Source organism: Trichomycterus rosablanca, chromosome 3 (genome assembly GCF_030014385.1).
Source record: "Trichomycterus rosablanca isolate fTriRos1 chromosome 3, fTriRos1.hap1, whole genome shotgun sequence".
Lineage (NCBI taxonomy): Eukaryota > Metazoa > Chordata > Actinopteri > Siluriformes > Trichomycteridae > Trichomycterus > Trichomycterus rosablanca.
Window position 1 is genome coordinate 18,335,202 of NC_085990.1, and position 26,127 is coordinate 18,361,328.

General features: G+C 39.2%; 1 protein-coding gene across 1 annotated transcript; it reads right to left on the reverse strand.

Moving 5' to 3' along the window:
• Positions 1-5,157: 5,157 nt before the first annotated feature.
• On the reverse strand, positions 5,158-23,424 carry slc50a1 (solute carrier family 50 member 1). The gene is made up of 6 exons (XM_062991924.1): positions 23,266-23,424; positions 21,995-22,072; positions 19,605-19,728; positions 17,114-17,275; positions 9,373-9,492; positions 5,158-6,136 (listed from the first exon to the last, which is right to left on the reverse strand). Exons 1-6 carry the CDS (start codon positions 23,331-23,333, stop codon positions 6,029-6,031), a joined length of 660 nt encoding a protein of 219 aa, XP_062847994.1. The 5' UTR covers positions 23,334-23,424; the 3' UTR covers positions 5,158-6,028.
• Positions 23,425-26,127: the final 2,703 nt, after the last annotated feature.

A 26,127-nucleotide genomic window follows, 5' to 3' on the forward strand; every position in this document is an offset into this window, starting at 1 on the left:
TATCTACCATTATATACCAGCAACTTTTTGATTACTAATCCAGTACCTTAACCACTAGGCTACAAGTGCCACACACTGCCACACACCTGTACACCTTACAGGTACACTCTTGTATTTTCCCAATGTCAGATTATGCAAATTATTAGTTACAGCCTTAGTAAATTTAACTATCGTTATTACCATTAATATTAACTGTGCTTTACATCTTCATACATCTAAACTCTTAAGTTTTCCAATGTCAGATTACACAAATCATGTACTGTACTGTACACCTTCATACATATAAAGTCTTGAGTTTTTCCAACGTCAGATGACACAAATGATTAGTTACAACCTTAGTGAATTCAAAATTATATCAAGAAGCATTTTGAGCACGTTGTGGCTACATGAATTAGCATTTTGCACTACCGTTATCATCTACTATTACTATTAACTGTGCTGCACACCTTCATACATCTGAATTCCTGAGTTTTCCCTGTATCAGATGACACAAATGATTAGTTACAGCCTTAGTAAATTTAATATCAATCCCAGAAGCATTTTTTGAGCTTGTTGTAGCTACATGAATTAGCATTTTGCACTCTTGTTATTATCTACCATTAATATTAACTGTGCTTCACACTTTTTAACCATCTAAACTCTTAAGTTTTCCCAATATCAGATGATGCAAATGATTAGTTACAGCCTTAGTAAATTTAACATTGATTCCAGAAGCATTTTAAGCTTCTGTGGCTAGCATTCTGCACTATCGTTATTATCTACCACTAATATTAATTGTGCTTCACACTTTTAAACATCTAAACTCTTATGTTTTTCCAAAGTCAGATTATTCAAATGATTAGTTACAGCCTAAGTAATTCCAGAAGCATTTGTAACATATGTTGTGGCTACATCAGAGAGCATTTTGTACTATCGTTATCATCTACCATTATTCTACCAAAGTCTTAAGTTTTTTCAATGTCAGATTATGCAAATGATTAGTTACAGCCTTAGTAAATTTAACATTGATTCCAATAGCATTTTTAGCGCAGATTGTGATTACATAAACTACCGTTATCATCGACCATTAATACTAACTGTGCTGCAGATCTTCACATTTAGCTTTTCCTTCATTCAATACCAAATGAATAGATACCAGCTGGTCAGATTAATGCCAGAATGTAATTTTGAAAGTATCTGTTCATTTTGTGCTATAATGTAGTCGCTGTTCCCTCATGTCACCAGACAAATGTTCCTTGTAAACATTGTGAAATCTGCTTGGCTGGGTAAAACAAATGAGTGGAGTGAGCAGATTTCCCACCCAAGATACACTATCAGGGGTTGTGCTGGCATGCGTGCAACTTTTTATTGGACTTCCCACCCACAGAGCCAAGCAAATATAGCGTACCATGAGACCATAGGCCCGTCTCGAAGCACCTATGAATGTGTTATTATAAACCATAAAAATTCCGGGTTGACCAGTAACAATAGTTTTATGACCAGTAAACTAATAAAATGACCTTGAAGCCTCATGCTGGATGCAGAGATCTGCCCGATATGCAAATTAGAAACACCTCAGGTCTTCCTGCCATCCGGACCTCACCCTGCCTACTTCCCTGGTTTCTCTATTACTTAAAGCAGTGGTATTCAAAGCGTTATTGCGGATCCTTGCCCTATAGGGTTCTACATTTTCATTTTTCATATTCTCCTAACAAATGCATTTCCTTTAAATATTTTAAAACATTCATTTTGATTCTGACAGGCGTACAGAAAGCTTACGGGCAAAACTGGGTAAATATATTCACTATATATATATAGTCACTAGACAATATACACTGATCAGCCATAACATAAAAACCACCTCCTGGTTTCTACACACACTGTCCATGTTATCAGCTCCACTTACAATATAGAAGCACTTTGTAGTTCTACAATTACTGACTGCAGTCCACCTGTTTCACTGCATGCTTTGTTATGCAAGCTTTTTTTCATGCTGTTCTTCAATGGTCAGGACCCCCACAGGACCACCACAGAGTAGGTATTATTTGGGTGGTGGATCATTCTTAGCACTGCAGTGACACTGACATGATGGTGATGTGTTAGTGTGTGTTGTGCTGGTATGAGTGGATAAGACACAGTAGTGCTGATGGAGTTTTTAAATACCTCACTGTCACTGCTGGACTGAGAATAGTCCATCAACCAAAAACATCCAGCCAACAGCGCCCTGTGGGCAGCGTCCTGTGACCACTGATGAAGGTCTAGACGATGACCAACTCAAACAGCAGCAATAGATGAGCGATCGTCTCTGAATTTAAGTCTACAAGGTGGACCAACTAGGTAGGAGTTTCTTATAGAGTGGACAGTGAGTGGACATGGTATTTAAAAACTTCAGCAGCGCTGCTTTGTCTGATCCACTCATACCAGCCCAACACACACTAACACACCACCACCATGTCATTGTTACTGCAGTGCTGAGAATCATCCACCACCTAAATAATACCTGCTCTGTGGTGGCCCTGTGGGGTCCTGACCATTGAAGAACAGGGTTAATGAAGGCTAAAAAAAAGAATGAAGAAAAACAGAGGAACTACAGTCAGTAGAACTACAAAGTGCTTCTATATGGTAAGTGGAGCTGATAAAATGGACAGTAAGTGTAGAAACAAGGAGGTGGTCATAATGTTATGCCTGATCGGTGTATAGTCAATAGTCACTTCAATTAAAATGGGTAGTGATATGGAGCTGGACCCATATGGACCCTTTTACCTGTTTGGGGCTATAACAGCCTCCACTTTTCACATTTTCATATTTACTCCAAACCAATATATGGCCTATATATGTGGAGATCTGACCATAAACTTATTTGGACATACCATTTTAAAACCATGGGCAGTGATATGGAGTTGGACCCATATGGACCCCTGTACCTGTTTGGTGCTATAACAGCCTCCACTCTTCACTTGTGTGCTGTTGTAACATATTTACCCTAAATCTATATATGGCCAAAATATGTGGAGATCTGACCATGGGCTTGTTTGGACATACCATTTCAAAACCATGGGCAGTGGATATGGAGTTGCACCCATATGGACCCCTGTACCTGTTTGGAACTATAACAGCCTCCACTCTTCACGTGTGTGCTGTTGTAAACCAATATATGGCCAAAATAGAGTGATATGGAGTTGGACCCATATGGACCCCTGTACCTGTTTGGGGCTATAACAGCCTCCACTTTTGTATATGGCCAAAATATGTGGAGATCTGACCATGAGCTTGTTTGGACATAGCATTCCAAAACCATGGGCAGTGATATGGAGTTGGACCCATATGGACCCCTGTACCTGTTTGGAGCTATAACAGCCTCCACTCTTTTCACGAAATGTGTGTGTGTGTGTGTGTGGGGGGGGGGGGGGGGGGGGGTTAGAATATGCATTGATGTTGGATGGGAGTTGGGAGCTCTGTGCAGGCCACTTGAGTTCCTTGACAACAAACTCATCAAACCATGGAATTTAATTTAATTTATATTGTTGATTTTTTACACCTTGTTATCAGTGAGTGTGGCTGAAACATAATAATCTGTAGGGGTGTCCATATTTTTTGGCCATACAAAACATATTGTATTCAGGGGTACTTTAAGAAGAATAGAATGGCAAAAAATAGATTTTAAGACAAAAATGTAGCATAATTTACAGGTTATTTACAGTCCTGCACCAAAATTCTAGACAACCCTGGTCAAATTTAATATGTTGTTGATTTTGTTAATGAAAATAAATTAAACGTCCTATACCGGGACACTTGGCATAATTTAATGCACAATTACTGTTTATTAGCTAGATTTAAGGTATTGAAAAATATGCATGTGCAAATTAATTCAGCAAACACAGAGTAATAGTTTGCTTTAATTAGCAGGAAAATATATTTAAATTTGTTCCAATGTTTTTACTAAGAAAACCAACAAAAAATTTAATTTGACCAGTATCTAATCTAGTGGAGTCTTTAGCCTTGTGGTACCCTAATGATAATCAGTTAGGAAGACTTTCTAGTTCATTTGGTAGCTTGTTTATCAGTGAAATCTCAAAAAATCTACTTCAGAAACAACTCAGATAGTGCTACTCAATTCCAGACTGATTAAATACCCAAATGCGCCTGTATAAAAACAAACAAAACCCAAGCCAAGCCGAGAAGTCACAGTGTTCTGTACATAAGGAAATTCAGAGGAGTGTAGGAGCTTGTAGCTTTGGCGAATCAGAACTAAGAACTAAGTGTATAAACTGACACACACTCGGAGCACTGGGTGTGTGCATGTTTACTCCAGACTAAATCAAATACACCTGCTGATGTTATCTGAGGTTCATGGGCGTGCCAGAATGGAGCTGGAGCAAAAAGTTGTCAAGCTTGAGTTTTATATCGGTATATCTGGATCATATTTAGCAACTGGAATACAGTCAGCAACACTGTGTGTAGGTCAGGCACTAAAATAGTAACCAGTGTTTGAATTAAGGCCTTATGAATCACAGCATTCCAAAAATAAGTAATAAGTCTGTAATGACTGTCTGAAATGTTCCACTAACACCAATTATTGTGGATCATATTTGGTTTATAACATTCTGTTCTTTGGATTCACACTAGAGCTACACACTCAGAAATGGGGTCTCACTCATAAGCTTTTCTGGAAATACATGCCCAAATCTTTTCATATATCATTTTATATATTTATTCAACGGTTTATCCTGGTCAGGGTTATGGTTGATGCCATCTGGGAAAATGTAAGAGCAATGCAGGTCAACACACTTATGCTTCAGGTGCTTCAGTTAGGCATCTTACATGCTAAGATGTGTGAACTGTTCAACGACTTGATCTGAGCAAATATCTGGACCAGTCGGCAAGCTAAAATCGTGTAGTATGAAAGGCATTGTGAGCAGGTTGCGAGTGGCAGCAAGTGCTACGTCGAACTACAGCCAATGAGAACGCAAGATATGGGGTGAGGGGAAACCCCGGGGGAGGAGTTGTAAATATATGGGACAGGGGCATAATATAGTTTCTGTCAGAATACATCAGCACACACACAAGCTTTACAGTATTTGTGACCTTATCGTCCACACCAAACTATAATACCCACGCTGCGTTGTAAAAAATATTAATTAATCTCCAACTCACTACAGAACAGACAATCCCTGCTGGTCGGTTTGCCAAATCCACTCAGATTTATTTATTTTTCCTACTTGCTTTTACGCTGCACATCAGCGCACAAACAACAACAAACAAATCTCTGGCAAAACGTGGAAATGATAATAAAAATAATTTAAAAAAAAAAATCTTTTAAACTAGGATCACAGCATGAGATTCAATGTAGGGGGTTACTGCCTTCTGTTTAAATTGTATGTTTTTTGTTTAAATGGATTGCACCAGGGTTCTCCCCGTGTCTGCATGGGTTTCCTCCGGGAGCTCCGGTTTCCTCCCACAGTCCAAAAACATGCAGTCAAGTTAATTGGAGACACCGAATTGCCCGATAGGTGAATGGGTGTGTGTATGTGTGTCTGCCCTGCTTCTAGGGTGTTACTGTGTGCCTTGTGCCCATTGACAAGCTGGGATAGGCTCCAGCACCCCCCTGCGACCGTAATTAGATAAGCGGTTAAGAAAGTGAGTGAGTGAGTGGATTGCACCAAAGCTATACATATTATGGTCTATTTAATAAGAAATCAGCCCAGACTAAGCTAATAAACAGCTTATTAGAATGGTTTGGAAATTAGTTGGTACAAGGTTAGGTTTGATATTTACACTTTATAAAAGGTTACATAGACGTCTGGCACTAAAGTCAGCACTAAAAGTGGCAGTAGAAACTGAAACAGGCACTAATATAGGACAAACTGTCCCAAACACATCTAATCATCTTAGCACATCCTACCTATTATACTGATATACAAGGTAAGTGTGTGTTGTAGGTGCTTCATTTAGGCACAAGGTAAACATGTAGCACTTTTAGAACATGTTTTGATTGAGCCATTAAAATGGCAAAGGCACTTAGTGATGCAATTATTATGGTTTGTACGGTTCAGATCTGAAGGGGTTTGTAAAATTGTTTGTCCCGACTTGCTGATCCAAATAACCAGAAGAGGAGAAAGCGGATGAGGCTGGTAGCAATGCCCGGGGTGTTGGGTACCTGCAAAAGAAAGAAAGAAAGAATTCAGACGATCAAGAAAGTATATTTTATTAATTATTTGAATACAATTTATGGTCTTAGTATATACGAGGGATCTTCAAAAAGTTTCCGCACTTTTATATTTTGGTTGGAAGCGGTGAGGGTGGGATGAGTAGTAATTGGTTGTGTCTGAAAGACTGAGAGAGAGCTTATAGTCTGGATTTAGCACCATCTGATTTCCACCTTTTTTGACGCTCAAAGAAGCTTTAAGGAAAAGAAGATTTTCAAGTGATGATGATGTGAAAGCAGCGGTGCATCAGTGGCTACATGCACAACCAAAAACACTGTTTGCTGATGGTTGGTATGACGCTGGGAAAAATGCATCACAAAAGAAAGTGACTATGTAGAGAAGTGATGTCATTTGTTGTCAATGAAGAGTTAAAAAAAAGTGAGGAGACTTTTTGAAGAACCCTATAAACAAGCCTTCCAGGAAATCTGAGCTCAGGGCTCTGTGCAAGCCATTGGAGGTCCTTCATACCAGACTTGTCAAACCATGTCTGTATGGACCGTGCTTTGTGTACAGGAAATTGCCACACCAAACAACCAGTGTCTTTAATTACATTTCACTTATCTACTAAATTTTTCTCTTGGTTTCTAGAGTCTTGAGTGTTTTACCAGCTTACTGTTAACCATTTTCACTATTTTACAGCAATTTATGTACAGTGATACCTCAACGCCCTTTGTAGAGAAATTTGTACCCTTAAACTCGATGTGTGTGTGACTGCTGTTTTGTTCAGCGCTTGGCTTGAGCGGTGCAAATATTAAGCTAGTAAAAAGGTACTGACCAGGAAATGGTTACAATTATAACTACAATTATAGATGACTGGATAGAACTAACTAAAGAAATGAAATTAATGAAGAAGATAACTTTTTCAGTAAATATTAGAATGGATGTATTGAAAAGCATTGGAATAAATGGATAAAGCAGAAATGAGACCAGATGTGATAGAAGGTAACAACTGAGAGGTCTATTATTTTGATCACAATGGCATTCAAATGTATAACTCATATGTATGCTTTATATTAGATTGTATTTATTTATTTATTGTTGTTTTGTTATTGTCTAGAGTGCAATGTATTCTCTGAATGTACATAGTTGAATGTTCTTAAGAAAAAGAAAAAGGTAAAGGCACTGTCAGAGTATACTGGGAAAACTTTAATGTGTTTTGACTGTAATGCCTTTATAAAAAGAAAAAAAAACTAATCTGCATTTGTAAGAAATAACAATAAATTCACTCTGAAAGATTCACATGCATCTGTGTTTAGCTGGATTTTCCTCCTGTTTTACTTTTAAACTTGTGTTACAACTCGGGGTGCTGAGAAATGGTGAGAATCAGCTTTTCCGGGAGAGTCTAAAACACTTATCGTAAAAAAAAGCTCAATGTGACTTCATGTATTGAAAGAACGACAGAAACATGAAACCTCTCTTAATTATTACTGCTCATAAGTTCCCTCCACTAATGAAATCCCTCACTCGTTGTTTTAGTACAGTAAGTAACATTAAGCTTTGTGCACCATCACACTTCATAGGAAATAACGGCACAGCAGCGCAAAAGCGGTTTTGCCGCTTCTCATGTGAATGTGCCTTTACTGAACGGATCAAGCATCGTCACGATTAAGAAGCATAAGGAAACAATAAAGAAGTAAGGGTAAAGTGCAGGTTGTATTGTATTTAACTGTTTTTCAATTGTATTTCAGTGTTTTTATATTATATTTTTGTCAGAAACAACCCCATTATTTTACATTAGCCTAATATATGCAGTTCCACTGGACAATGGAACGTACATAGGTGTAAGTGTAAGATCTAACAAACAGGTTTCCCATACATCCTTATGGAAAAAATACCTTGAAACTCAAAACCTTTTAAACTCAACGGCACTTCCAGAACCAACTGACAAAGAGTTTAAAGGTACCACTGTATTATGCGGCTAAAGCAGAGCACAAATAGTAGGTGGTACCAGGCCCAATTGGTACTTCAGGTATAGCTTTGGTAACATGAATGCTAAATTAAGACGAACCCAAACAGCGCTCACATTGCACCTTGACAACTAACGTCTAGCCATAAGTTCACTAATTACAGTGGCTGTCTATAGACCCTTAAGTATTGTACTTATGGTCTAAAGCCAATTTAATCTTGAATCATTTCTGATTGTTAATAAATGTGTGTAAGCTTTCGATGAGTAAGCTGAAAGATGTTTGTTAAATTAACTAGGTTTCATTTCGATAAGCATTTAAGCTATTTTAAGTCACAATGCAAATAATTACATACAACACTTCCTTATAATAATGTAAGGCAGATGGAATGCGTTTATTTTTCAGTTATAATCAGGTACAGTACAATGGAATTCTTTCCCGTATATTTCAGATTGTTTGGATGCTGGGGTCAGAGCGCAGGGTCAGCCATTGTACGGCACTTCTGGAATTGAGAGATTTAAAAGCCTTGTTCAAGTGCATGGGGGAGTTGGGATTTAAACCCAGAGACTTCTAACTAATAGCCCAAACCTTTATTCACTAAGGTACAGCTGTGTAACACTATAAAAAGTGCTGACTTTCTGTTTTTGTAAGCAAGAAATGACTTAGTCAAAAGTATGTGGACATTCCCTCTAATTATGGAGTTCAGGTGTTCAAGACTCACTCACTCTAATAGATCCTATCTATCCTATCTAAAATCCTATTCATTCAAATTATTCTCCAGGCCACCCAAGGATGATGGGTCCCTGCTGAGTCTGATTCCTTTCAAGGTTCCTTTCTGTATTATTAAGGGAGTTTTTGCTTGCCACTCTCTCCCTTGGCTTGCTCAACAGGGCGTTTTGGACTGTCGGTCTTAGATTCTGCAGAGTTGCTTTAAAACAATGTCGAATGTAAAAAGCGCTACACAAATATACACATAAATGACTTCCTCCAACTTGGTGGCAACAGTTTTAGAAAGGTGGGTAAGCACTTCATGTTCCAGCATGACTGTGGCCCTGTAAACCCTACCAAACCGCTCTGAAATAAACTGGAATGACTACAGTGAGTCATTTTCTCTTTTTGATCTTTGATGTTTACTGATCACTGACTCAGAACCAGTGATTTAATGCATTGCGCTTCTTCCACATGACTGCTTGATCGAACAGTTACACAAATAAGCAGGTGTACAGGTGTGCCTAATAAAGTGACTGGTAAGTGTATATGAAGTGCATGTATTATTACCATACCATAATGTAGTAATCCCCCAGCTGAAGCCCATAGAGAGACCAGGAGGCAGAGGTGAAGAAGGTGGCAACAGTGAGTGAGAAGGACAATCGCTCTACTGAACGAGTTCTCACGATCTCCAGCTGCAGGAGACAAAAACAAGGAGAAATAAGCCTTCATTTTATGACATGAATTAGAATGTGGCAATATCTGATATTATCAAGAGCTTCACGTTTTCAGGGCAGCTCAATAACATCTGGATTTCTTTTTACATTATTTTGACTGATCTTCAGTAAGTCCTTGTTTTTGTTTTTGTTATTATTGTTATTACTATTATTATTTTTGTTGTATTATTATTATTATTACTATTATTATTGTTGTTATTTTTTATTGTTGTTTTATTATTATTATTATTATTGTTGTTTTGTTATTGTTATTTTTTATTGTTGTTTTATTATTATTAATTTTTGTTATTATAATTATTATTATAGTTGTTGTTCTGTTATTATTATTATAATTATTATTGTTGTATTATTATTGTTGTTATTTTTTGTTTGTTTAAGTTCATTGATGTTTTGTAATTTCATTTTATATTCATTAACCACTTTATCCTGGTCAGGGTCACCCAGTTTAACCAGGAAACACTGGGCTCAAAGCAGCGTACTCTGGACTATCCACACTTTCTTCAGACATATTAAATCATGTCTGTTTAGACACCCAGTCAGCCACTAGAACTGCTGAGATTCGAATCTGGATCTCAGCAAATTGTGGGCTAAAGCAACAGACCACTGTTGCTGATCTTTGTGATGTCTTTAAACATGCATTTACAAAAATGTACACTGTTTTTACACTGTTACTGGCCTACTGTGTCCCTAATTAGGATGCACTGGTTTTAGAAAATGAGTGAATAAACAACTCTTGTTCAGAATACAATATTCTACTGTTAAGATGAGCCGTTTTTGTCTGTCACACATAGACAAACACACCCATTTCCAAAACATAATATATAGATACTCATTACAGTCACACACACTGACAGGAAAAACAGGAAGAAACAAAAAGAGGGGAAAGAAAGGCAGGAAATAAACTGTAGAGCTAAAAGGAGACAGGCAGATGAAAAACAAAAGAGAGTAGAAGGAACGAGAATGAATAAAAGAGATAAATAAAGACTTTGTAAACATATTTTACACTTGCTGTTCATTTATCTAAGTTTTTACCAGAAATTTACTGGATAAAGGGGTTATACACTGTTTGGCCAAAAGTATGTGGACAGCTGACCATATGCTTCTTGAACATCCCATCCCAAAACTATAGGCATTAATATAAAGTCCTCCCCTCACTCCACTTTGCTGCCAGAACATTCTCCACTCCACTGGTATATAACTTCGGAATATGTCTGTGACAATTTGTACCCATTCGCTTAATAAATAAGAATTTCGGAGGTCAGGCACTGATGTTAGACGGGAAGACCTGGCTTGCAATCAAGGTTTCAGCTCATCCCAACAGGACTGAGGTCAGGGCGAATTCTTAGATACCTTAAAATGCTGCCTAGTAAGGTACCTTAAATTTGAACAATATTTTGACTGAATGAGGGAGCATCTGATGCTGCCTTAGCGGTGAAGGCAATCCCAGCATTCAGTGCGGCACAACTTTTCTCAATGGTCAGGACTCTCCCAGGACCACTACAGAGTAGATATTATTTGGGTGGTGGATGATTCTCAGCAGTGCAGTGACACTGACATGGTGGTGGTGTGTTAGTGTGTGTTGTGCTGGTATGAGTGGATAAGACACAGCAATGCTGATGGAGTTTTTAAACACCTCACTGTTACTGCTAAACTGAGAATAGTCCACCAACCAAAAATACCCAGCCAACAGCGCCCCGTGGGCAGCGTCCTGTGACCACTGATGAAGGTCTAGAAGATGACCAACTCAAACAGCAGCAATAGATGAGCGATCGTCTCTGACTTTACATCTACAAGGTGGACCAACTAGGAAGGAGTGTCTAATAGAGTGGACAGTGAGTGGACACAGTATTTAAAAACTCCAGAAACTGCTGTGTCTGATCCACTCATACCAGTTAATCACACACTAACACACCACCACCATGTCATTGTCACTGCAGTGCTGAGAATCATCCACCACCTAAATAATACCTGCTCTGTGGTGGTCCTGACCATTGAAGAACAGGGTAAAAGCAGGCTAAAAAGGTATGTAAAAAAACAGATGGACTATAGCAAGTAATTTTAGAACTACAAAGTGCTCCTATATGGTAAGTGGAGCTGATAAAATGGACAGTGAGTGTAGAAACAAGGAGGTGGTTTTAATGTTATGGCTGATCAGTGTATATAGAAACAATATGATTCCTTCCCACACAGTTTTTACCACGAATCAGGTAAAACTCCTGGATGAAAATCGCTTGTCTATAAATTTCATCCCTGTGCAGTGAATCACTGTCTATGCAGTCAACATGACAACTGCATTCGTTCCATCTCTAGTAGGAACCAAAAGGGAAGCGAACCATTTCACGATGGAGGAGATAATGCATGTACTGCTTAGCTCAGTGCTCAATTCCTATTGGTAATCAGCACATTGCTTTGCTCATAATTTGCATAAAGTTAAACTTTGCTCAACTTTTTTGCATTGCTGAGTCCACACACTTCACATCACTAACATTCGCTCTGCCTTCTGTCACTGGAAATATCCAGCTATAGTTGAAAATGAATGACATCTGCTTTCTTTGCTTTATTTGAAATCTCTCCAGTGTTGCTTTGGCATTGCACTATGGTTATTGTCCTAAAGACAAAGTTCTGTCCCCATTATAAGCTTTTTAAAGCAAATGGGAGGTTTTTACTATGTGCAAAGCAGTTATTGTATTCATCAACTCAGCTAAACTGCTAGACCCAAGTGCTATAAAGCATCTTCATACTATACTGCTATGAACCAAATATTACAGTGGGCAAGTGTTACCTGACTGATACAACCTGTTAGGGTTAAGTCACACATCCCGTTTAAATTTCACATCTTTCACCTACTTTTCTAAAACGTCTTTCAAAGGATGAATATATACACTTTCAAGTCATAAGTAAGTGGACACCTGGCCATGAGCTTGTTGGGTATCCTATTTTAAAACCATTGGCAATAATATGGAGTATAACCCCCATCCCTTGTGGCTATAACATCCCCCACTCTTTATTTATTTATTTTCCAATTGCCTGATTGCATCATGCTTCCTCTCCACCAATGCCGATCCCTGCTCTGATTGAGGAAAACGAAGCTAACCCACGCCCCTCCGACACGTGGGCAGCATGTCGTATGCATCTTATCACCTACACTTTGACGAGTGCAGTACAGTTCAGCACTGTGTATGGAGAGACACACCCTGAGAGCACTCTTTTCTCATCTCTGTGCAGGCGCCATCAATCAGCCAGCAGAGGTCGTAATTGCACCAGTCATGGGAGAGACCCCATCCGGCTTAGTCCCGCCCATATCTGAACAACAGGCCAATCGTTGTTCATGTGGCCGCTCAGTCTTAGCCGGCAGGCAGAGCTGAGATTCTATACGATGTATTCGAGATCCCAGCTCTGGTTCCAGCGTGTGTTTTTACTGCTGCACCACCTGAGCAGCCCCTACCCCCCACTCTTTAACAAGATTCAACAAGGTTTTGGAATGTCTCTGTGAAAATGTGTCTAATTAGTAAAAGAAGCATTTGTCAGGTAAAAATGAAAGCATGGCTTACAATGGATATTTCAACTCATTCTAAAGGTGTTAAGGCCGGTGCTATTCCACCCCATTCACAGGGGCACAGTCATTCCAGAACAGGAAAGAGCTTGAATTACATAAATTATATAAATTTTTTCATTTAATTTCCATCACCAGCTTCATCCTGATTAGGGTCATGGCAGGTTCAGTTTTACTGGTAAACATTGGGTGCTAGGCAGGATTATCCTGGAAAAGGTGCCAATCCAAAGCAAGGAGCCCTCCCCTGTTTAGATGTCGCCAATCTTGTCTGTGTGGCTTGGGTGGAAGCCTATAACTATACAAAACTAAAATCAGGCAGGATCAGTGCAAGCTAGGATTATGAAAATCATTTATTCATTGTCTGTTTTACCACCACTTTATCCTATTAAGAGTGGTGGTGGGTCTGATTCACTGAGTGAGCAGACACAGGGAGAACATGCAAACTCCACACAGAAAGGACCCGGACCGCTCAACCTGGGAATTGAACCCAGGACTTTCTTGCTGTGATGTGACAGTGCTACCCACTGAGCCACCGTTCATTTCCTAAACATTGTTTTATATACATCATTGTACCTCATGAGAGCCACCCCCTGCACACAGTTATCTCACAGTTAAGTGTGTTCAGTGATTGCTGTCACTAAGCTACTGTATACATTTAACTGCACCTCCCTGCACTTTCATTCACTCATTTAACTTAATTCTTCCTCTTTTTCAATAACTGCACTGTAGTTATGCTATATACACCGATCAGCCATAACATTAAAACCACCTCCATGTTTTTACATTCACTGTCCATTTTATCAGCTCCACTTACCATATAGAAGCACTTTGTAGTTCTACAATTACTGACTGTAGTCAATCCGTTTCTCTACATAGCTGGTCAGGACCCCCACAGGACCACCACAGAGTAGGTATTATTTAGGTGGTGGATCATTCTCAGCACTGCAGTGACACTGACATGGTGGTGGTCTGTTAGTGTGTGTTGTGCTGGTATGAGTGGATCAGACACAGCAGTGCTGCTGGAGTTTTTAAGTACCGTGTCCACTCACTGTCCACTCTATTAGACACTCCTACCTAGTTGGTCCACCTTGTAGATGTAAAATCAGAGATGATCGTTCATCTATTTCTGCTGTTTGAGTTGGTCATCTTCTAGACCTTCATCAGTGGTCACAAGACACTGCCCACGGGGCACTGTTGACTGGATATATTTTTGGTTGGTGGACTATTCTCAGTCCAGCAGTGACAGTGAGGCGTTTAAAAACTCCAGCAGCGCTGCTGTGTCTGATCCACTCATACCAGCACAACACACACTAACACACCACCACCATCCATGTCAGTGTCACTGCAGTGCCGAGAATGATCCACCACCCAAATAATACCTGCTCTGTGGTGGTCCTGGGAGAGTCCTACCATTAAAGAACAGCATAAAAGGGGGCTAACAAAGCATGCAGAGAAACAGATGGACTACAGTCAGTAATTGTAGAACTAAGTGCTTCTATATGGTAAGTAGAGCTGATAAAATGGACAGTGAGTGTAGAAACAAGGAGGTGCTTTTAATGTTATGGCTGATCAGTGTATAGATATGGCTATACTGCTTTTAAGAAGACTCAGGTCATTCCCCTTCTTAAGAAACCTACACTAGACACTATAGACATTAACAACTACAGACCTGTCTCACTCCTCTCTTTTCTATCCAAAATTCTTGAATGTGCTGTCTATAACCAACTATCTGCCTTTCTTACTCAGAATGATCTCCACGATCCGTACCAGTCTGGCTTCAAGGCAGCACATTCTACAGAAACAGCACTTGTAGCTGTTACTGAGAAGCTTCATGCAGCCAAAGCAGCCAAACTGTCATCTGTTCTTATTCTTCTTGACCTTTCTGCAGCCTTCGACACAGTGAATCACGGCATTCTCCTGACCACTCTCTCCAACCTTGGAGTAACAGGTTCAGCATGGCAATGGATGGCCTCCTACCTGGAAGGGCGCTCCTACCAAGTGTCATGGAGGGGATCCATATCTACCCCATGCACTCTCTCAACCGGTGTTCCTCAGGGCTCTGTACTTGGCCCACTTCTCTTCTCTATCTACACCCGCTCTCTGGGTAAGGTCATAGACTCCCATGGCTTCTCCTACCACTCCTATGCAGATGACACTCAGCTTGTTCTGTCATTTCCTTCTTCAGACACGCAAGTCTCAGCTCGCATCTCAGCATGTCTGCGAGATATCTCACAATGGATGTCAGCTCATCATCTAAAACTTAATCCCAGCAAGACAGAGATGTTGCTCATTCCTGGAGATCTGTCTCCAACCCAGGACCTAGTCATTTCTCTGGATGACTTCCAGATTAGACCATCTGATAAGGTAAGAAGTCTTGGTGTTGTCCTGGATAACCAGCTGACCTTCTCTCCTTATATAGCCAACATGACGAGATCGTGCCGGTTCCTCCTGTACAACATCAGGAAGATTCGGCCATTTCTCTCCAGAGAAGCTACCCAGATTCTGGTGCAATCACTTGTAATCTCTCGGTTGGACTACTGCAACTCCCACCTGGCAGGAGCTCCCATGGCCACTATTAAACCCTTACAGCTCATTCAAAATGCAGCTGCCCGTCTGGTCTTTAACCAACCTAAACACTGCCACATCACCCCACTGCTGCGTTCTCTTCACTGGCTTCCTGTAGCTGCACGCATTCAGTTTAAAACACTGACGCTCGCCTACAAAGCCAAAAATGGACCAGCCCCAAGCTACCTTCAGGGTCTAATCAAACCCCGCTCTGTACCACGCAACCTCCGAGCCTCTAGTCTAGCTCGACTTGAGCCTCCATCCAGGACTAAAGGAAGACAAGCATCAAGGCTGTTCTCTGTTCTAGCACCCAAATGGTGGAACGAACTTCCTCTGTCTGTCCGAACAGCTGAGTCTCTTGCTGTCTTTAAAAAACGATTAAAAACACACCTTTTTACTAAACACTTAGGCTGATTTGTACTTATTTACTAACATTTTATTCCAATCTTTCCCATTTAAAAAAAAAAAAAAAAAAAAAAAAAAAAGGAACTTTGGTTCTAACAGGTTTTAGCAGATTTGTGTTCTTCGACTGTTGTCTATCTAAACTTAAGGAATGAAATGTTCACTATGGAAGCACTTCTGTAAGTCGCTCTGGATAAGAGCGTCTGCTAAATGCTGAAAATGTAATGTAAATGTAAATATATTGGCCTAATTTAATGTACAATACTCACCACTATCACTTTACTATTTAATTATATTTTATTTGTTCTATCTATCTATCCATCCATCCATCCATCCATCCATCCATCCATCTATCTATCTATCTATCTATCTATCTATCTATACTTCTTACTATTCTTACACGTGTTGGCTATCAGTTGGTAACTGTTGTCTGAGACAGAATCTTGTCTTTAAATGAGCAGTGATAGCTCAGAGGTTAAGGCACTGGACTAGTAATAGGAAAGCTGCTGATTTAAGCCCCACCAATACCAGGCTGCCAGGTTTGCACAGTATACAAATATAATTGTAAGTTGCTTTGGATAACTGTGCCTGCTAAATGTTATAATGTAAATGTTAAAATTACAAGCTGTTTTTCATTTTGGCCATTTTGCTTCTTATCTCAAACAATTTACAATAAATAATTGTAATAATTATAATAGTTTTACTAAATTTCAAATGTGGAATATGCAATATAGAATTGTTTATTAATTTAAACAGGCACTGGAAGTCTGTTTGTAGTAGGATAATAAAAGCAAACTCTTTTCAGACCCAGGAAGGCACAGCTAGCTTATCACAAAAAAAAGGAAAAACAAGTACCTGACATTACAGATTCATGCAGGACAAAAACAAGGTAATAATCCCATTGTCTCACTTCCCCCGTAACGTTAATCACGTCTGAATACGGCGTTGAAGGATGTAACTGATAAATGTAAAGAAACCCCTTTTTTATAAGCGGGTGTGTTCTTACAATTTGTCGGGTACGTTATGAACGTGTTATGTAGATGTTATGTAGATGTTTACCAGGTCGACAAGTGGAGACAGGTACATAGTGATGGTGAAGAAACTGCAGGTGAGGCCAAGCTGAGAGAGTTGAGCGTGTCCCTGAGAAACAATCATGCTGAAATACACCAAGGCAACACACAACAAACACACCATTCCCAGTGTCTGCACAAACACAGACCTCTGAGACGCAACATCACACAGACAGACGCACACAAAAAAAATTCAGATCAAATCTCAAGTACTTTGAACTTTGATGTTATTTTGCAACCCTCTGCCAGAGAAAAAAGGAATATGGTTGACATGCAAATTACAGATCTACCCAAGAGGTCAAAAGTTTACATACACTTGTACATTATTGTATATCATGGCAGCCTTGGGAATTCAATTATTTCTGCAGCTATTTTTTCTGTACCTGAATGATTGTCAAACATTGTCTAGAAATTAATTGTGGAATAAAATAATAATAATAAAAAATAAAAATAAAATAAAAAATAATTTCAAAAACATAATAAATTTGGTTGTGATAAAAGCCCTGTGATGGCAAATCCTTGGTGACATGACCACATAATACACTACAATACATACATAATATATACATTTAATTATTAGTCCAGGGGTTTTAGCCACACCAATTGCTAAAAGGTGAATACAAGTTTTCTTTTATGTTATTACTCCTACAACAGGTTGAGGAAGGCCCTTTTCAGTTTCAGCGGTACTGTGCTCCGTGCTGTTTCAAGACATGTTTTGACAACTTACATGTTTTGAGACATTACAATGGTCTGCACAGACCCTGGTCCTTAACACCCCGGAACCAATTTGGACTGACATGCTCTATAAGGAGAATGGGCATACATCTGCACAGACACATACTAAAATCTTGTGGAAAACGTTCTTAAAGGAGTGAAGGCTGTTGTGGCTGCAAAGCAAGTAGCTAATGTGCACAGTTTTAGTATTAGACACCCAGCAAACTCATGGGAAGGTGTGCACAAACTTTTAAATAGTGTCCCTTGTTCGTATTTAATATTGACTATAGCTGGTTCTAATATCACTATGTCTAGATTAAAGACACCTATTAGACTGAACCAGAAAATTACTCCAAAATCCAAAGCTTGACTGAAGTTTGCTGCTGATTCCATTGGACACACAAAAATGTTTTCTACAGGACAGTTCTGGTTAAAAAGCCACAATGACCTGAAGAATGTTTGAAGCAAGAAAAGGTGAGGCATTTAGGCCGACCGGTGGCAAAGCCGAGTTTCAAACCGAGGAGTTCAGAATCTCGGCGCTGGTGTGCTAGCTGAATATCTCGCTGTGCCACCTTTTTCAGTTTCTTAATTCTTGTTTTGCCAGGTGTCAGCTTGTTTCCTAATTGTTGGATCCTTTGGTGTTAATAATTAACCCAAGTAGGCAAAAGCTGTCCACCACTTAGATATCTTCTCAATCAGTGGTAAAGTTGGTGGTTTTTCCTTTGTCTTCTTCATAATAAGCTGATGTTTTCACTCTGTTCTTTAAGTGTTTCTGTAGGACCTTCGGGTCTTCCTTATTTCTGATAGGAGTGTTTTGCCAGGAGTGTTTCTTCCAACAATCTTGAATCCTTAAACATCTTCCAGCCCTGCTTCTCTTATTACATATTCGGGATACAAGTTAAACAGGATTGGTGACACACTGCAGCCTGGTCTAACTCCTTTGCCAGTGTGGAACAGTCTGTCCTTTTTCAGCTATGAATGTAGCTTTTTAATCAGTTTTGAGATTCTACACTAAAATGATAAGATGACATGAGGACATTTCATGACTGTCAACACAGCCGAAAGCTTTGCTGTAATCACATGTAGCACATGTTGACTTCCTTTTTGAATTCTTTGGCATTTTCTGTAATCTAGCATACATCTGTGGTGATATATCTTGTTCCTCTGGCCTCTCTGAATTCTGCTTGTAATGGAGATTGTACGATAGTTTACACACTTCTGCTTGTTCCATTTCTTTGGTATCGAGATATAATCCGACCGCGATCAATTCGCCGGCTATTGAGTGCTTTTCTAGATTTGCTGGCATCATTTGGTCATCACTAACTGAATCTGTGTCAGAATCTAGAAATATTTATGTTGCGATGATATCAATTCCTGTGGATTCTGTGGATTTTTTGGTCTGTTTGACTTTATCAAGCACTGAAGGTTCTTCTATGTAGGTGAGATCAACAAAGTGTCTTGGTATTTGATGTCTGCAAGGATTGTTTAATTCTTTCATCGTTGCTTGATCATTGTTTGATGTGAACAGACAAGTTGTAGCCTAGCAGGTAAGGTAATGGACTAGTAATCGAAAGGTCGCTGGTTCAAGCCCCACCACTGCCAGGTTGCCACTGTTGGGCCCTTGAGCAAGGCCACTAACCCTCAATTGCTTAGACAATATAATATCAAAGTACTACAAGTCGCTTTGGATAAAAGCATCCACTAAATGCCGATAATGCCTATAAATACAGCCACTGGTGAAGGTGTAATAATTGCATGTTACCCACCTTGTCTTTGGCATAATGGAGGTAGGTGCAGATGTACAGGCTCTGTAAGAAGGCACCGATGGAATTCACAAGCATCACAGTGCCATCACTTTTTAGTGTGCCATAGTACAGCCATCCTAGATTACTGAAGACATACAGAAACAGTGTCAAATTTAGACTTTGATATTGATCATCATGTGATATGCAAAAACAGCACAATTATACAACCAGACACAGTGACAGCACTGGTAAGCATGCATATATTTGCAGACCTCAGATGTGTGGTAGTACCTGTGAATTTGTCCACACACGTCACGTCATTAGAAACACTTGTGCAACTGCAAATTCGTGTATTTAATCAACAAGTCATGTGACAATAGCACAGTGAGAAAAAAACAACGTGTCCTACATGGGTCAAGGGCTTTAGCTTATGTTTAAATCTAACATTAGAATTTGCAAAAATGAGATCTGGGTGACTTCGACCATGGTATGGTTGCTACATAGACCAGATAGCTTTACATACACTATATGGCCAAAAGTATTTGGACACCTGACCATAAGCTTGTTGGACACCCCATTTTAAAAACAAATGGTATTAAAACGAGCTCTCCAAGTGATCTTTTTAGCTATAAAAACAACCACTCTTCTGAGAAAGCTTCTCAAGACTTTTATGTCTGTGCCCATTCAGACAAAAGAGCATTTTTATGGCTGGGCACTGATGTTGGTCAAGAAAGCCTTAATTGATGTTCCAGTCCTTTCTAAAGCTCTTCAGTGGGGCTGAGGTCAGGGCTCTGTGCAGGACACTGGAGTGTCTTTAAACAAAGCTTTTCCTTATGTCTTTGTAGACCTTGCTTTGTGCACAGGGGTACAGTAATGCTGGAACAGGAAAGGACCTTCCCTAAACTGTTGTTGCTAAGCTGTAAGCATGTAATTTCCTTTTATAACAGATTTATTACACAGTTGTGGCTGAAACACGTGAATTCAAAAATAAGAAAAAGTGTCCCAATATTATTATTTATTATTATTTACACCAATCAGCCATAATATTAAAACCCCCTTTTTGTTTCTACACTCACTGTCCATTTTATCAGCTCCACTTACCATATAGGAGCACTTTGTAGTTCTACAATTACTGACTGTAGTCCATCTGTTTCTCTGCATGCTTTGTTAGCCCCCTTTCATGCTGTTCTTCAATGGTCAGGATCCCTACAGAACCACTACAGAGTAAGTATTATTTGGGTAGTGGATCACTCTCAGCACTGCATTGACACTGACATGGTGGTGGTGTGTTAGTGTGTGTTGTGCTGGTATGAGTGGATCAGACACAGAAATGCTGATGGAGTTTTTAAACACCTTACTGTCACTGCTGGACTGAGAATAGTGGACCAACCAAGAAATATCCAGCCAACAGCGCCCCTTGGACAGCGTCCTGTGACCACTGATGAAGGTCTAGTAGATGACCAACTCAAACAGCAGCAATAGATGAGCGATCGTCTCTGACTTTACATCTACAAGGTGAACCAACTAGGTAGGAGTGTCTAATAGAGTGGACAGTGAGTGGACACAGTATTTAAAAACTCCAGCAGCACTGCTGTGTCTGATCCACTCATACCAGCTCATCACACACTAACACACCACCACTATGTCATTATCACTGCAGTGCTCAGAATGATCCACCACCTAAATAATACCTGCTCTGTGGGGGTCCTGACCATTGAAGAACAGGGTGAAAGCAGGCTAAAAAAGTATGTAGAGAAACAGATGGACTACAGTCAGTAATTGTAGAACTACGAAGTGCTTCTATATGGTAAGTGGAGCTGATAAAATGGACAGTGAGTGTAGAAACAAGTAGGTGGTTCTAATGTTATGGCTGATCAGTGTATATTGTTTATTTCTGAACCTGCTAAGCTTCTAGGACATTTACAAACAACAGTATCTACAGTTTATAGAGAATGGTGCAAAAACATCCAGTGAGTGGAAAATCTGAAAATAAAAATGCCCCATTACGAAGAAAAAAGGGTAATTTTTCAACAGTAGTAAGCAGAAACTATCTCAGAATTCACAGGCTTAAGGTACCTAGGCTAACACCAGCAGACCACAAGGTTCCACTCAAAAGCAAAGTTAAGGCAACAGTGGGCAATGGTTCATTGAAACTGGACATTAAACTGGAAGAATGTCGCTTGGCCTGGTTAAGATTAATTTTGTTTCATTAACAAAAATGTCAGTATACTACAACGGTCTTTCTAGACACCAGCTCTAAATCCAATGGAGCAGACTTGGAATGTGCTAGAATAAGACTAAGCACAGATTCTTCCTTTTTATGCCATTTTACAAAATGTCCCAACTTGTCTGGTTCACTAATGCAAAACATTTTCTACTGTTTAAAAAAAAACACTATGCAAAGCACTTACTTTACACATGTGGTAAGAAAAGGAAGAAACTGGACACTCTCAGCACTCTGAGTGGCTTTCATTTTCCTCAGATCGGACCTGAAAAATACACATACATACAGTATCTGAATCTAAGAGGATGCAAACTAGGTTGTTTTATAGAGCTTAAATACTACAATAGAGCCCAGACAGAATGGGATTGATGGTCTGTGCAAATCATCCAAGTCAATGGCATCAGTACCTGTATAAAGGATGCTAAAATTATCCATATAAACACAACCCTACTGCTGGACAACTGAGTATTCAGCTGTTTTTTTCCACTTTTGTGCCCTACATAGTAGTAGTAATAATATTTCATTATAATATGTATTAGGGATGTAACGATGCACCACAAGATAGTTAAAAATCGGCAATTCATGTAAAATGAATCGATATTCACTTTAAACAGCAGAGGGCACTGGTGCTATTCACCTCGCCTGGTTAACATCACTACACAGAGTTGCCAGGTACGGGATTTTCCAGCCAAATGTATTCGTGTGAGGATACTTTCTTTACTTTCAATTACTACTTCTCCCACCCTCACGTTTCTTTTTTGAAGATCCCTCGTATTTTTGTGACACTTAATTGTTTGAGATCCTCAAACCAAGCAATCAAGTGTGGCATTGATAACTAAAAATCATCTAGGTTATTGGGGCATATTTGCTCTCTGATGGAAAAGCATCACAGCCTCACCCCTACTGTCATAAGTACCTATGTGCAATTGGAAACAGGCAACAGTACACAGGTATGGCAAGGACAGTTTTTGGATATGTACCATATTGTACTGTAGGGTACAGTGCAATTGAAAGGGCACTTAAGTGTCATAAGATCTAAGATCAGTACAAAGGTTTGTAGACTTTGCCATCATGTTTGTTGCTCAGTCTAACAGGTGAGTTCAAACTAGTTCTATTTATATGGGCACAGAGAAGTCAGCAGCTGGAGTCAACCAATCACTAACGAGGAACTAAGTTTAAATGCCATTTTGAGATTGCTGTATGTATATTTTTGATCCAGGATGTTTTCTAAAAAAAACATCCAAATTAGGTCTGTGACTGAATATGTTTCAATTGTTTGGTCACAGAAAAACAAACAGTTGCTACAAAGTGCATATAAACTTTTAACTACAGTTGCATGTGGCAGTAATTATTATAACATTAATGATGCATGTGTAATTTGTCTCTCTGCTATAATTATTCAACAAATACTGTAACAGTGCACCGTACAGATATTATTATAATAATATAACAGCTTACAGTCCTGTGGAGAACATGCCCAGCGTAAACACGATGCACGACCATGATAAAAACTGCAGAAAATCCATAGAACATAAAAAACAACCTACTTTAACTATTATTACAAAGCTAGAATTATCTGTAATTATATATAATTCAAATCCTATTATTGTACTAAACGTTGACTATCTAGTCTTCGGTCTGTATTTCCGTGTTTGTAATCTGTAGCGCACTATTTCCTCCACTCTGATTGGCTGTAGAAAAAGAAAGCGCTAGGAAAACAGCCAATGGCGACGTATCTCGACACGCTAACGTTGGTTTGTAGTCCGGATATTTGTAGTCCACTGTTCTCACACGTGGACCAATTGGGTAATAGTTGATATCAAATGTTTACATACACTTATAAAAGCCATGTTTTTGGATTTCGATGATTTCTGCTACTTTTTTTGTGACCTTAATCATCAACACACACTTTTCATAAGCTTTGAACAAATATTTTTATGAGATTTTTATGAAAAATATAGTAGGTCAAATTTACACTATAAATAATATGTCATCACCAGACCCCCCTAATGTTCTAGCCCAGTAGTGTTGCTAGTTGAAGCACCACCACTGCCTGTTGCAAAGTATATACAGTAGACCCTTGACTTACGAATTTAATTTATTCCAAAGAGCTGTTCTTAAGTCAAAATGTTCGTTAGGTAAACCTATTTTTCCCATAAGAAATCATGTAAATAGAATTAGTCCGTGCCAGACCTCCCAAACCCCCCCTTACATAACCTTTCTAATGTCGGTCTTTTTTGTTATAAATACAAGTATATTTTCCCTTAAATCTTAAATTATAGAATAGACATTACTGTAATAAACAATAATAAACAACAACACACAGTAGTAGTACTGTACTGTTACATTTCAGTACAGTACATGTGCTGTACCATACACCATAATACATTTTCTTCTTTTTATATAAAATTTTTCTACCAGAAACAACAATAACTCTCATATTTATCTATTGTTTCCTTCTTTATTTCAATAATGTTGTATTTTGTAGGTGTAATTGCACAAAAGAAAGACGTTTTCCTTCTTCTCTCTCACTCACTGTCCCTGCGGTCTGATACACAGTGACAGCTACTGGCAGGAGTAATTATACAACAAAACAAATAGTCATTTTCTCACCCTGCGCTTTCTCTGCAGTTTCTTTGGGGACATTTTAATATAGAATTTTACAAAATATAAAGAAAACACCGAAAAAACACTGTCCGCTGTCCGAATGTTCGCTCACTGTATATATAGAGAGAGAGAGACGGTTGGAGTCAACTTGTTCGTGACGTCACGTGTTTCGCGAATTTCGGTTCGTAATCCGAAATTTGTTCGTACGCTAAGTTGAAAAAGATTGTTCATAACCCGAAATGTTCGTATGGTAAACCGTTCGTAACTCAAGGGTCTACTGTATAGTGAAACCATGATTTAATGGACTAAAAGGGAGGGGGACACTGGTCCATAAAATGCAATTGTCCAAAACAGCGAGGTTTTTTTTTTCCAGGGTGTGCAAAAATATATGCCAACACAGCACTAAGGTCCACATAAGTGCTAAACATGCACATATTACATGCACATATGATAAACAGTAAAATGAACAACATAAATAGATATATACATATGTAATGTAAAACCCATGAATAAATATTACAGTTGGTGTGCTGTAGTACTGGGGAGAAATTTCATTTACCACGTGTGGTGGAAGAGTCTAAAGCACTGCCGGCTACTAGAGCAGTGCTGGTGCATAACTAACATAACTGCATAAAACACAGAGAAAAAGGTGAGAAAAAAAGCGAGCCTCCTGATAAAATAAAGCCTATAGCTTATGTAAACAGACAGATGTGCTAGCGGACAATTACAAATTAAATTCGTTAAATGGAGGTCCGTTAAATCGAGGTTCCACTGTATATATACACTGATCAGCCATAACATTAAAACCACCTCCTTGTTTCTACACTCACTGTCCATTTTATCCATATAGGAGCACTTTGTAGTTCTACAATTACTGACTGTAGTCCATCTATTTCTCTACATGCTTTGTCAGCCTACTTTCACACTGTTCTTCAATGGTCAGGACCCCTACAGGACCACCGCAGAGCAGGTATTATTTAGGTGGTGGATCATTCTCAGCACTGCAGTGACAATGACATGGTGGTGGTGTGTTAGTGTGTGTTGTGCTGGTATGAGTGGATCAGACACAGCAGCACTGCTGGAGTTTTTAAATACCATGTCCACTCACTGTCCACTCTATTAGACACTCCTACCTAGTTGGTCCACCTTGTAGATGTAAAGTCAGAGACGATTGCTCATCTACTGCTGCTGTTTGAGTTGGTCATCTTTGAAATCTTTATCAGTGGTCACAGGACGCTGCCCACGGGGCGCTGTTGGCTGGATATATTTTTGGTTGGTGGACTATTCTCAGTCCAGCAGTGACAGTAAGGTGTTTAAAAACTCCATTAGCATTGCTGTGTCTTATCCACTCATACCAGCACAACACACACTAACACACCACCACCATGTTAGTGTCACTGCAGTGCTGAGAATGATCCACCACCCAAAAAATACCTACTCTGAAGTGGTCCTGGGAGAGTCCTGACCATTGAAGAATGGAATGAAAGGGGGCTAACAAAGCATGCAGAGATACAGATGGACTACAGTCAGTAATTGTAGAAATACAAAGTGCTTCTATATGGTAAGTGGAGCTGAAACACACATAGAGCCAAGCTTTTTTATATTTATTAAAATCTTATTATTATTTTCCTCTTAAGTTGCTTTATTAACCATTTAACCACATTTATTTGAAAACATTAGACACACTCCAGCTTTTATTATTAAGGGCAGTGG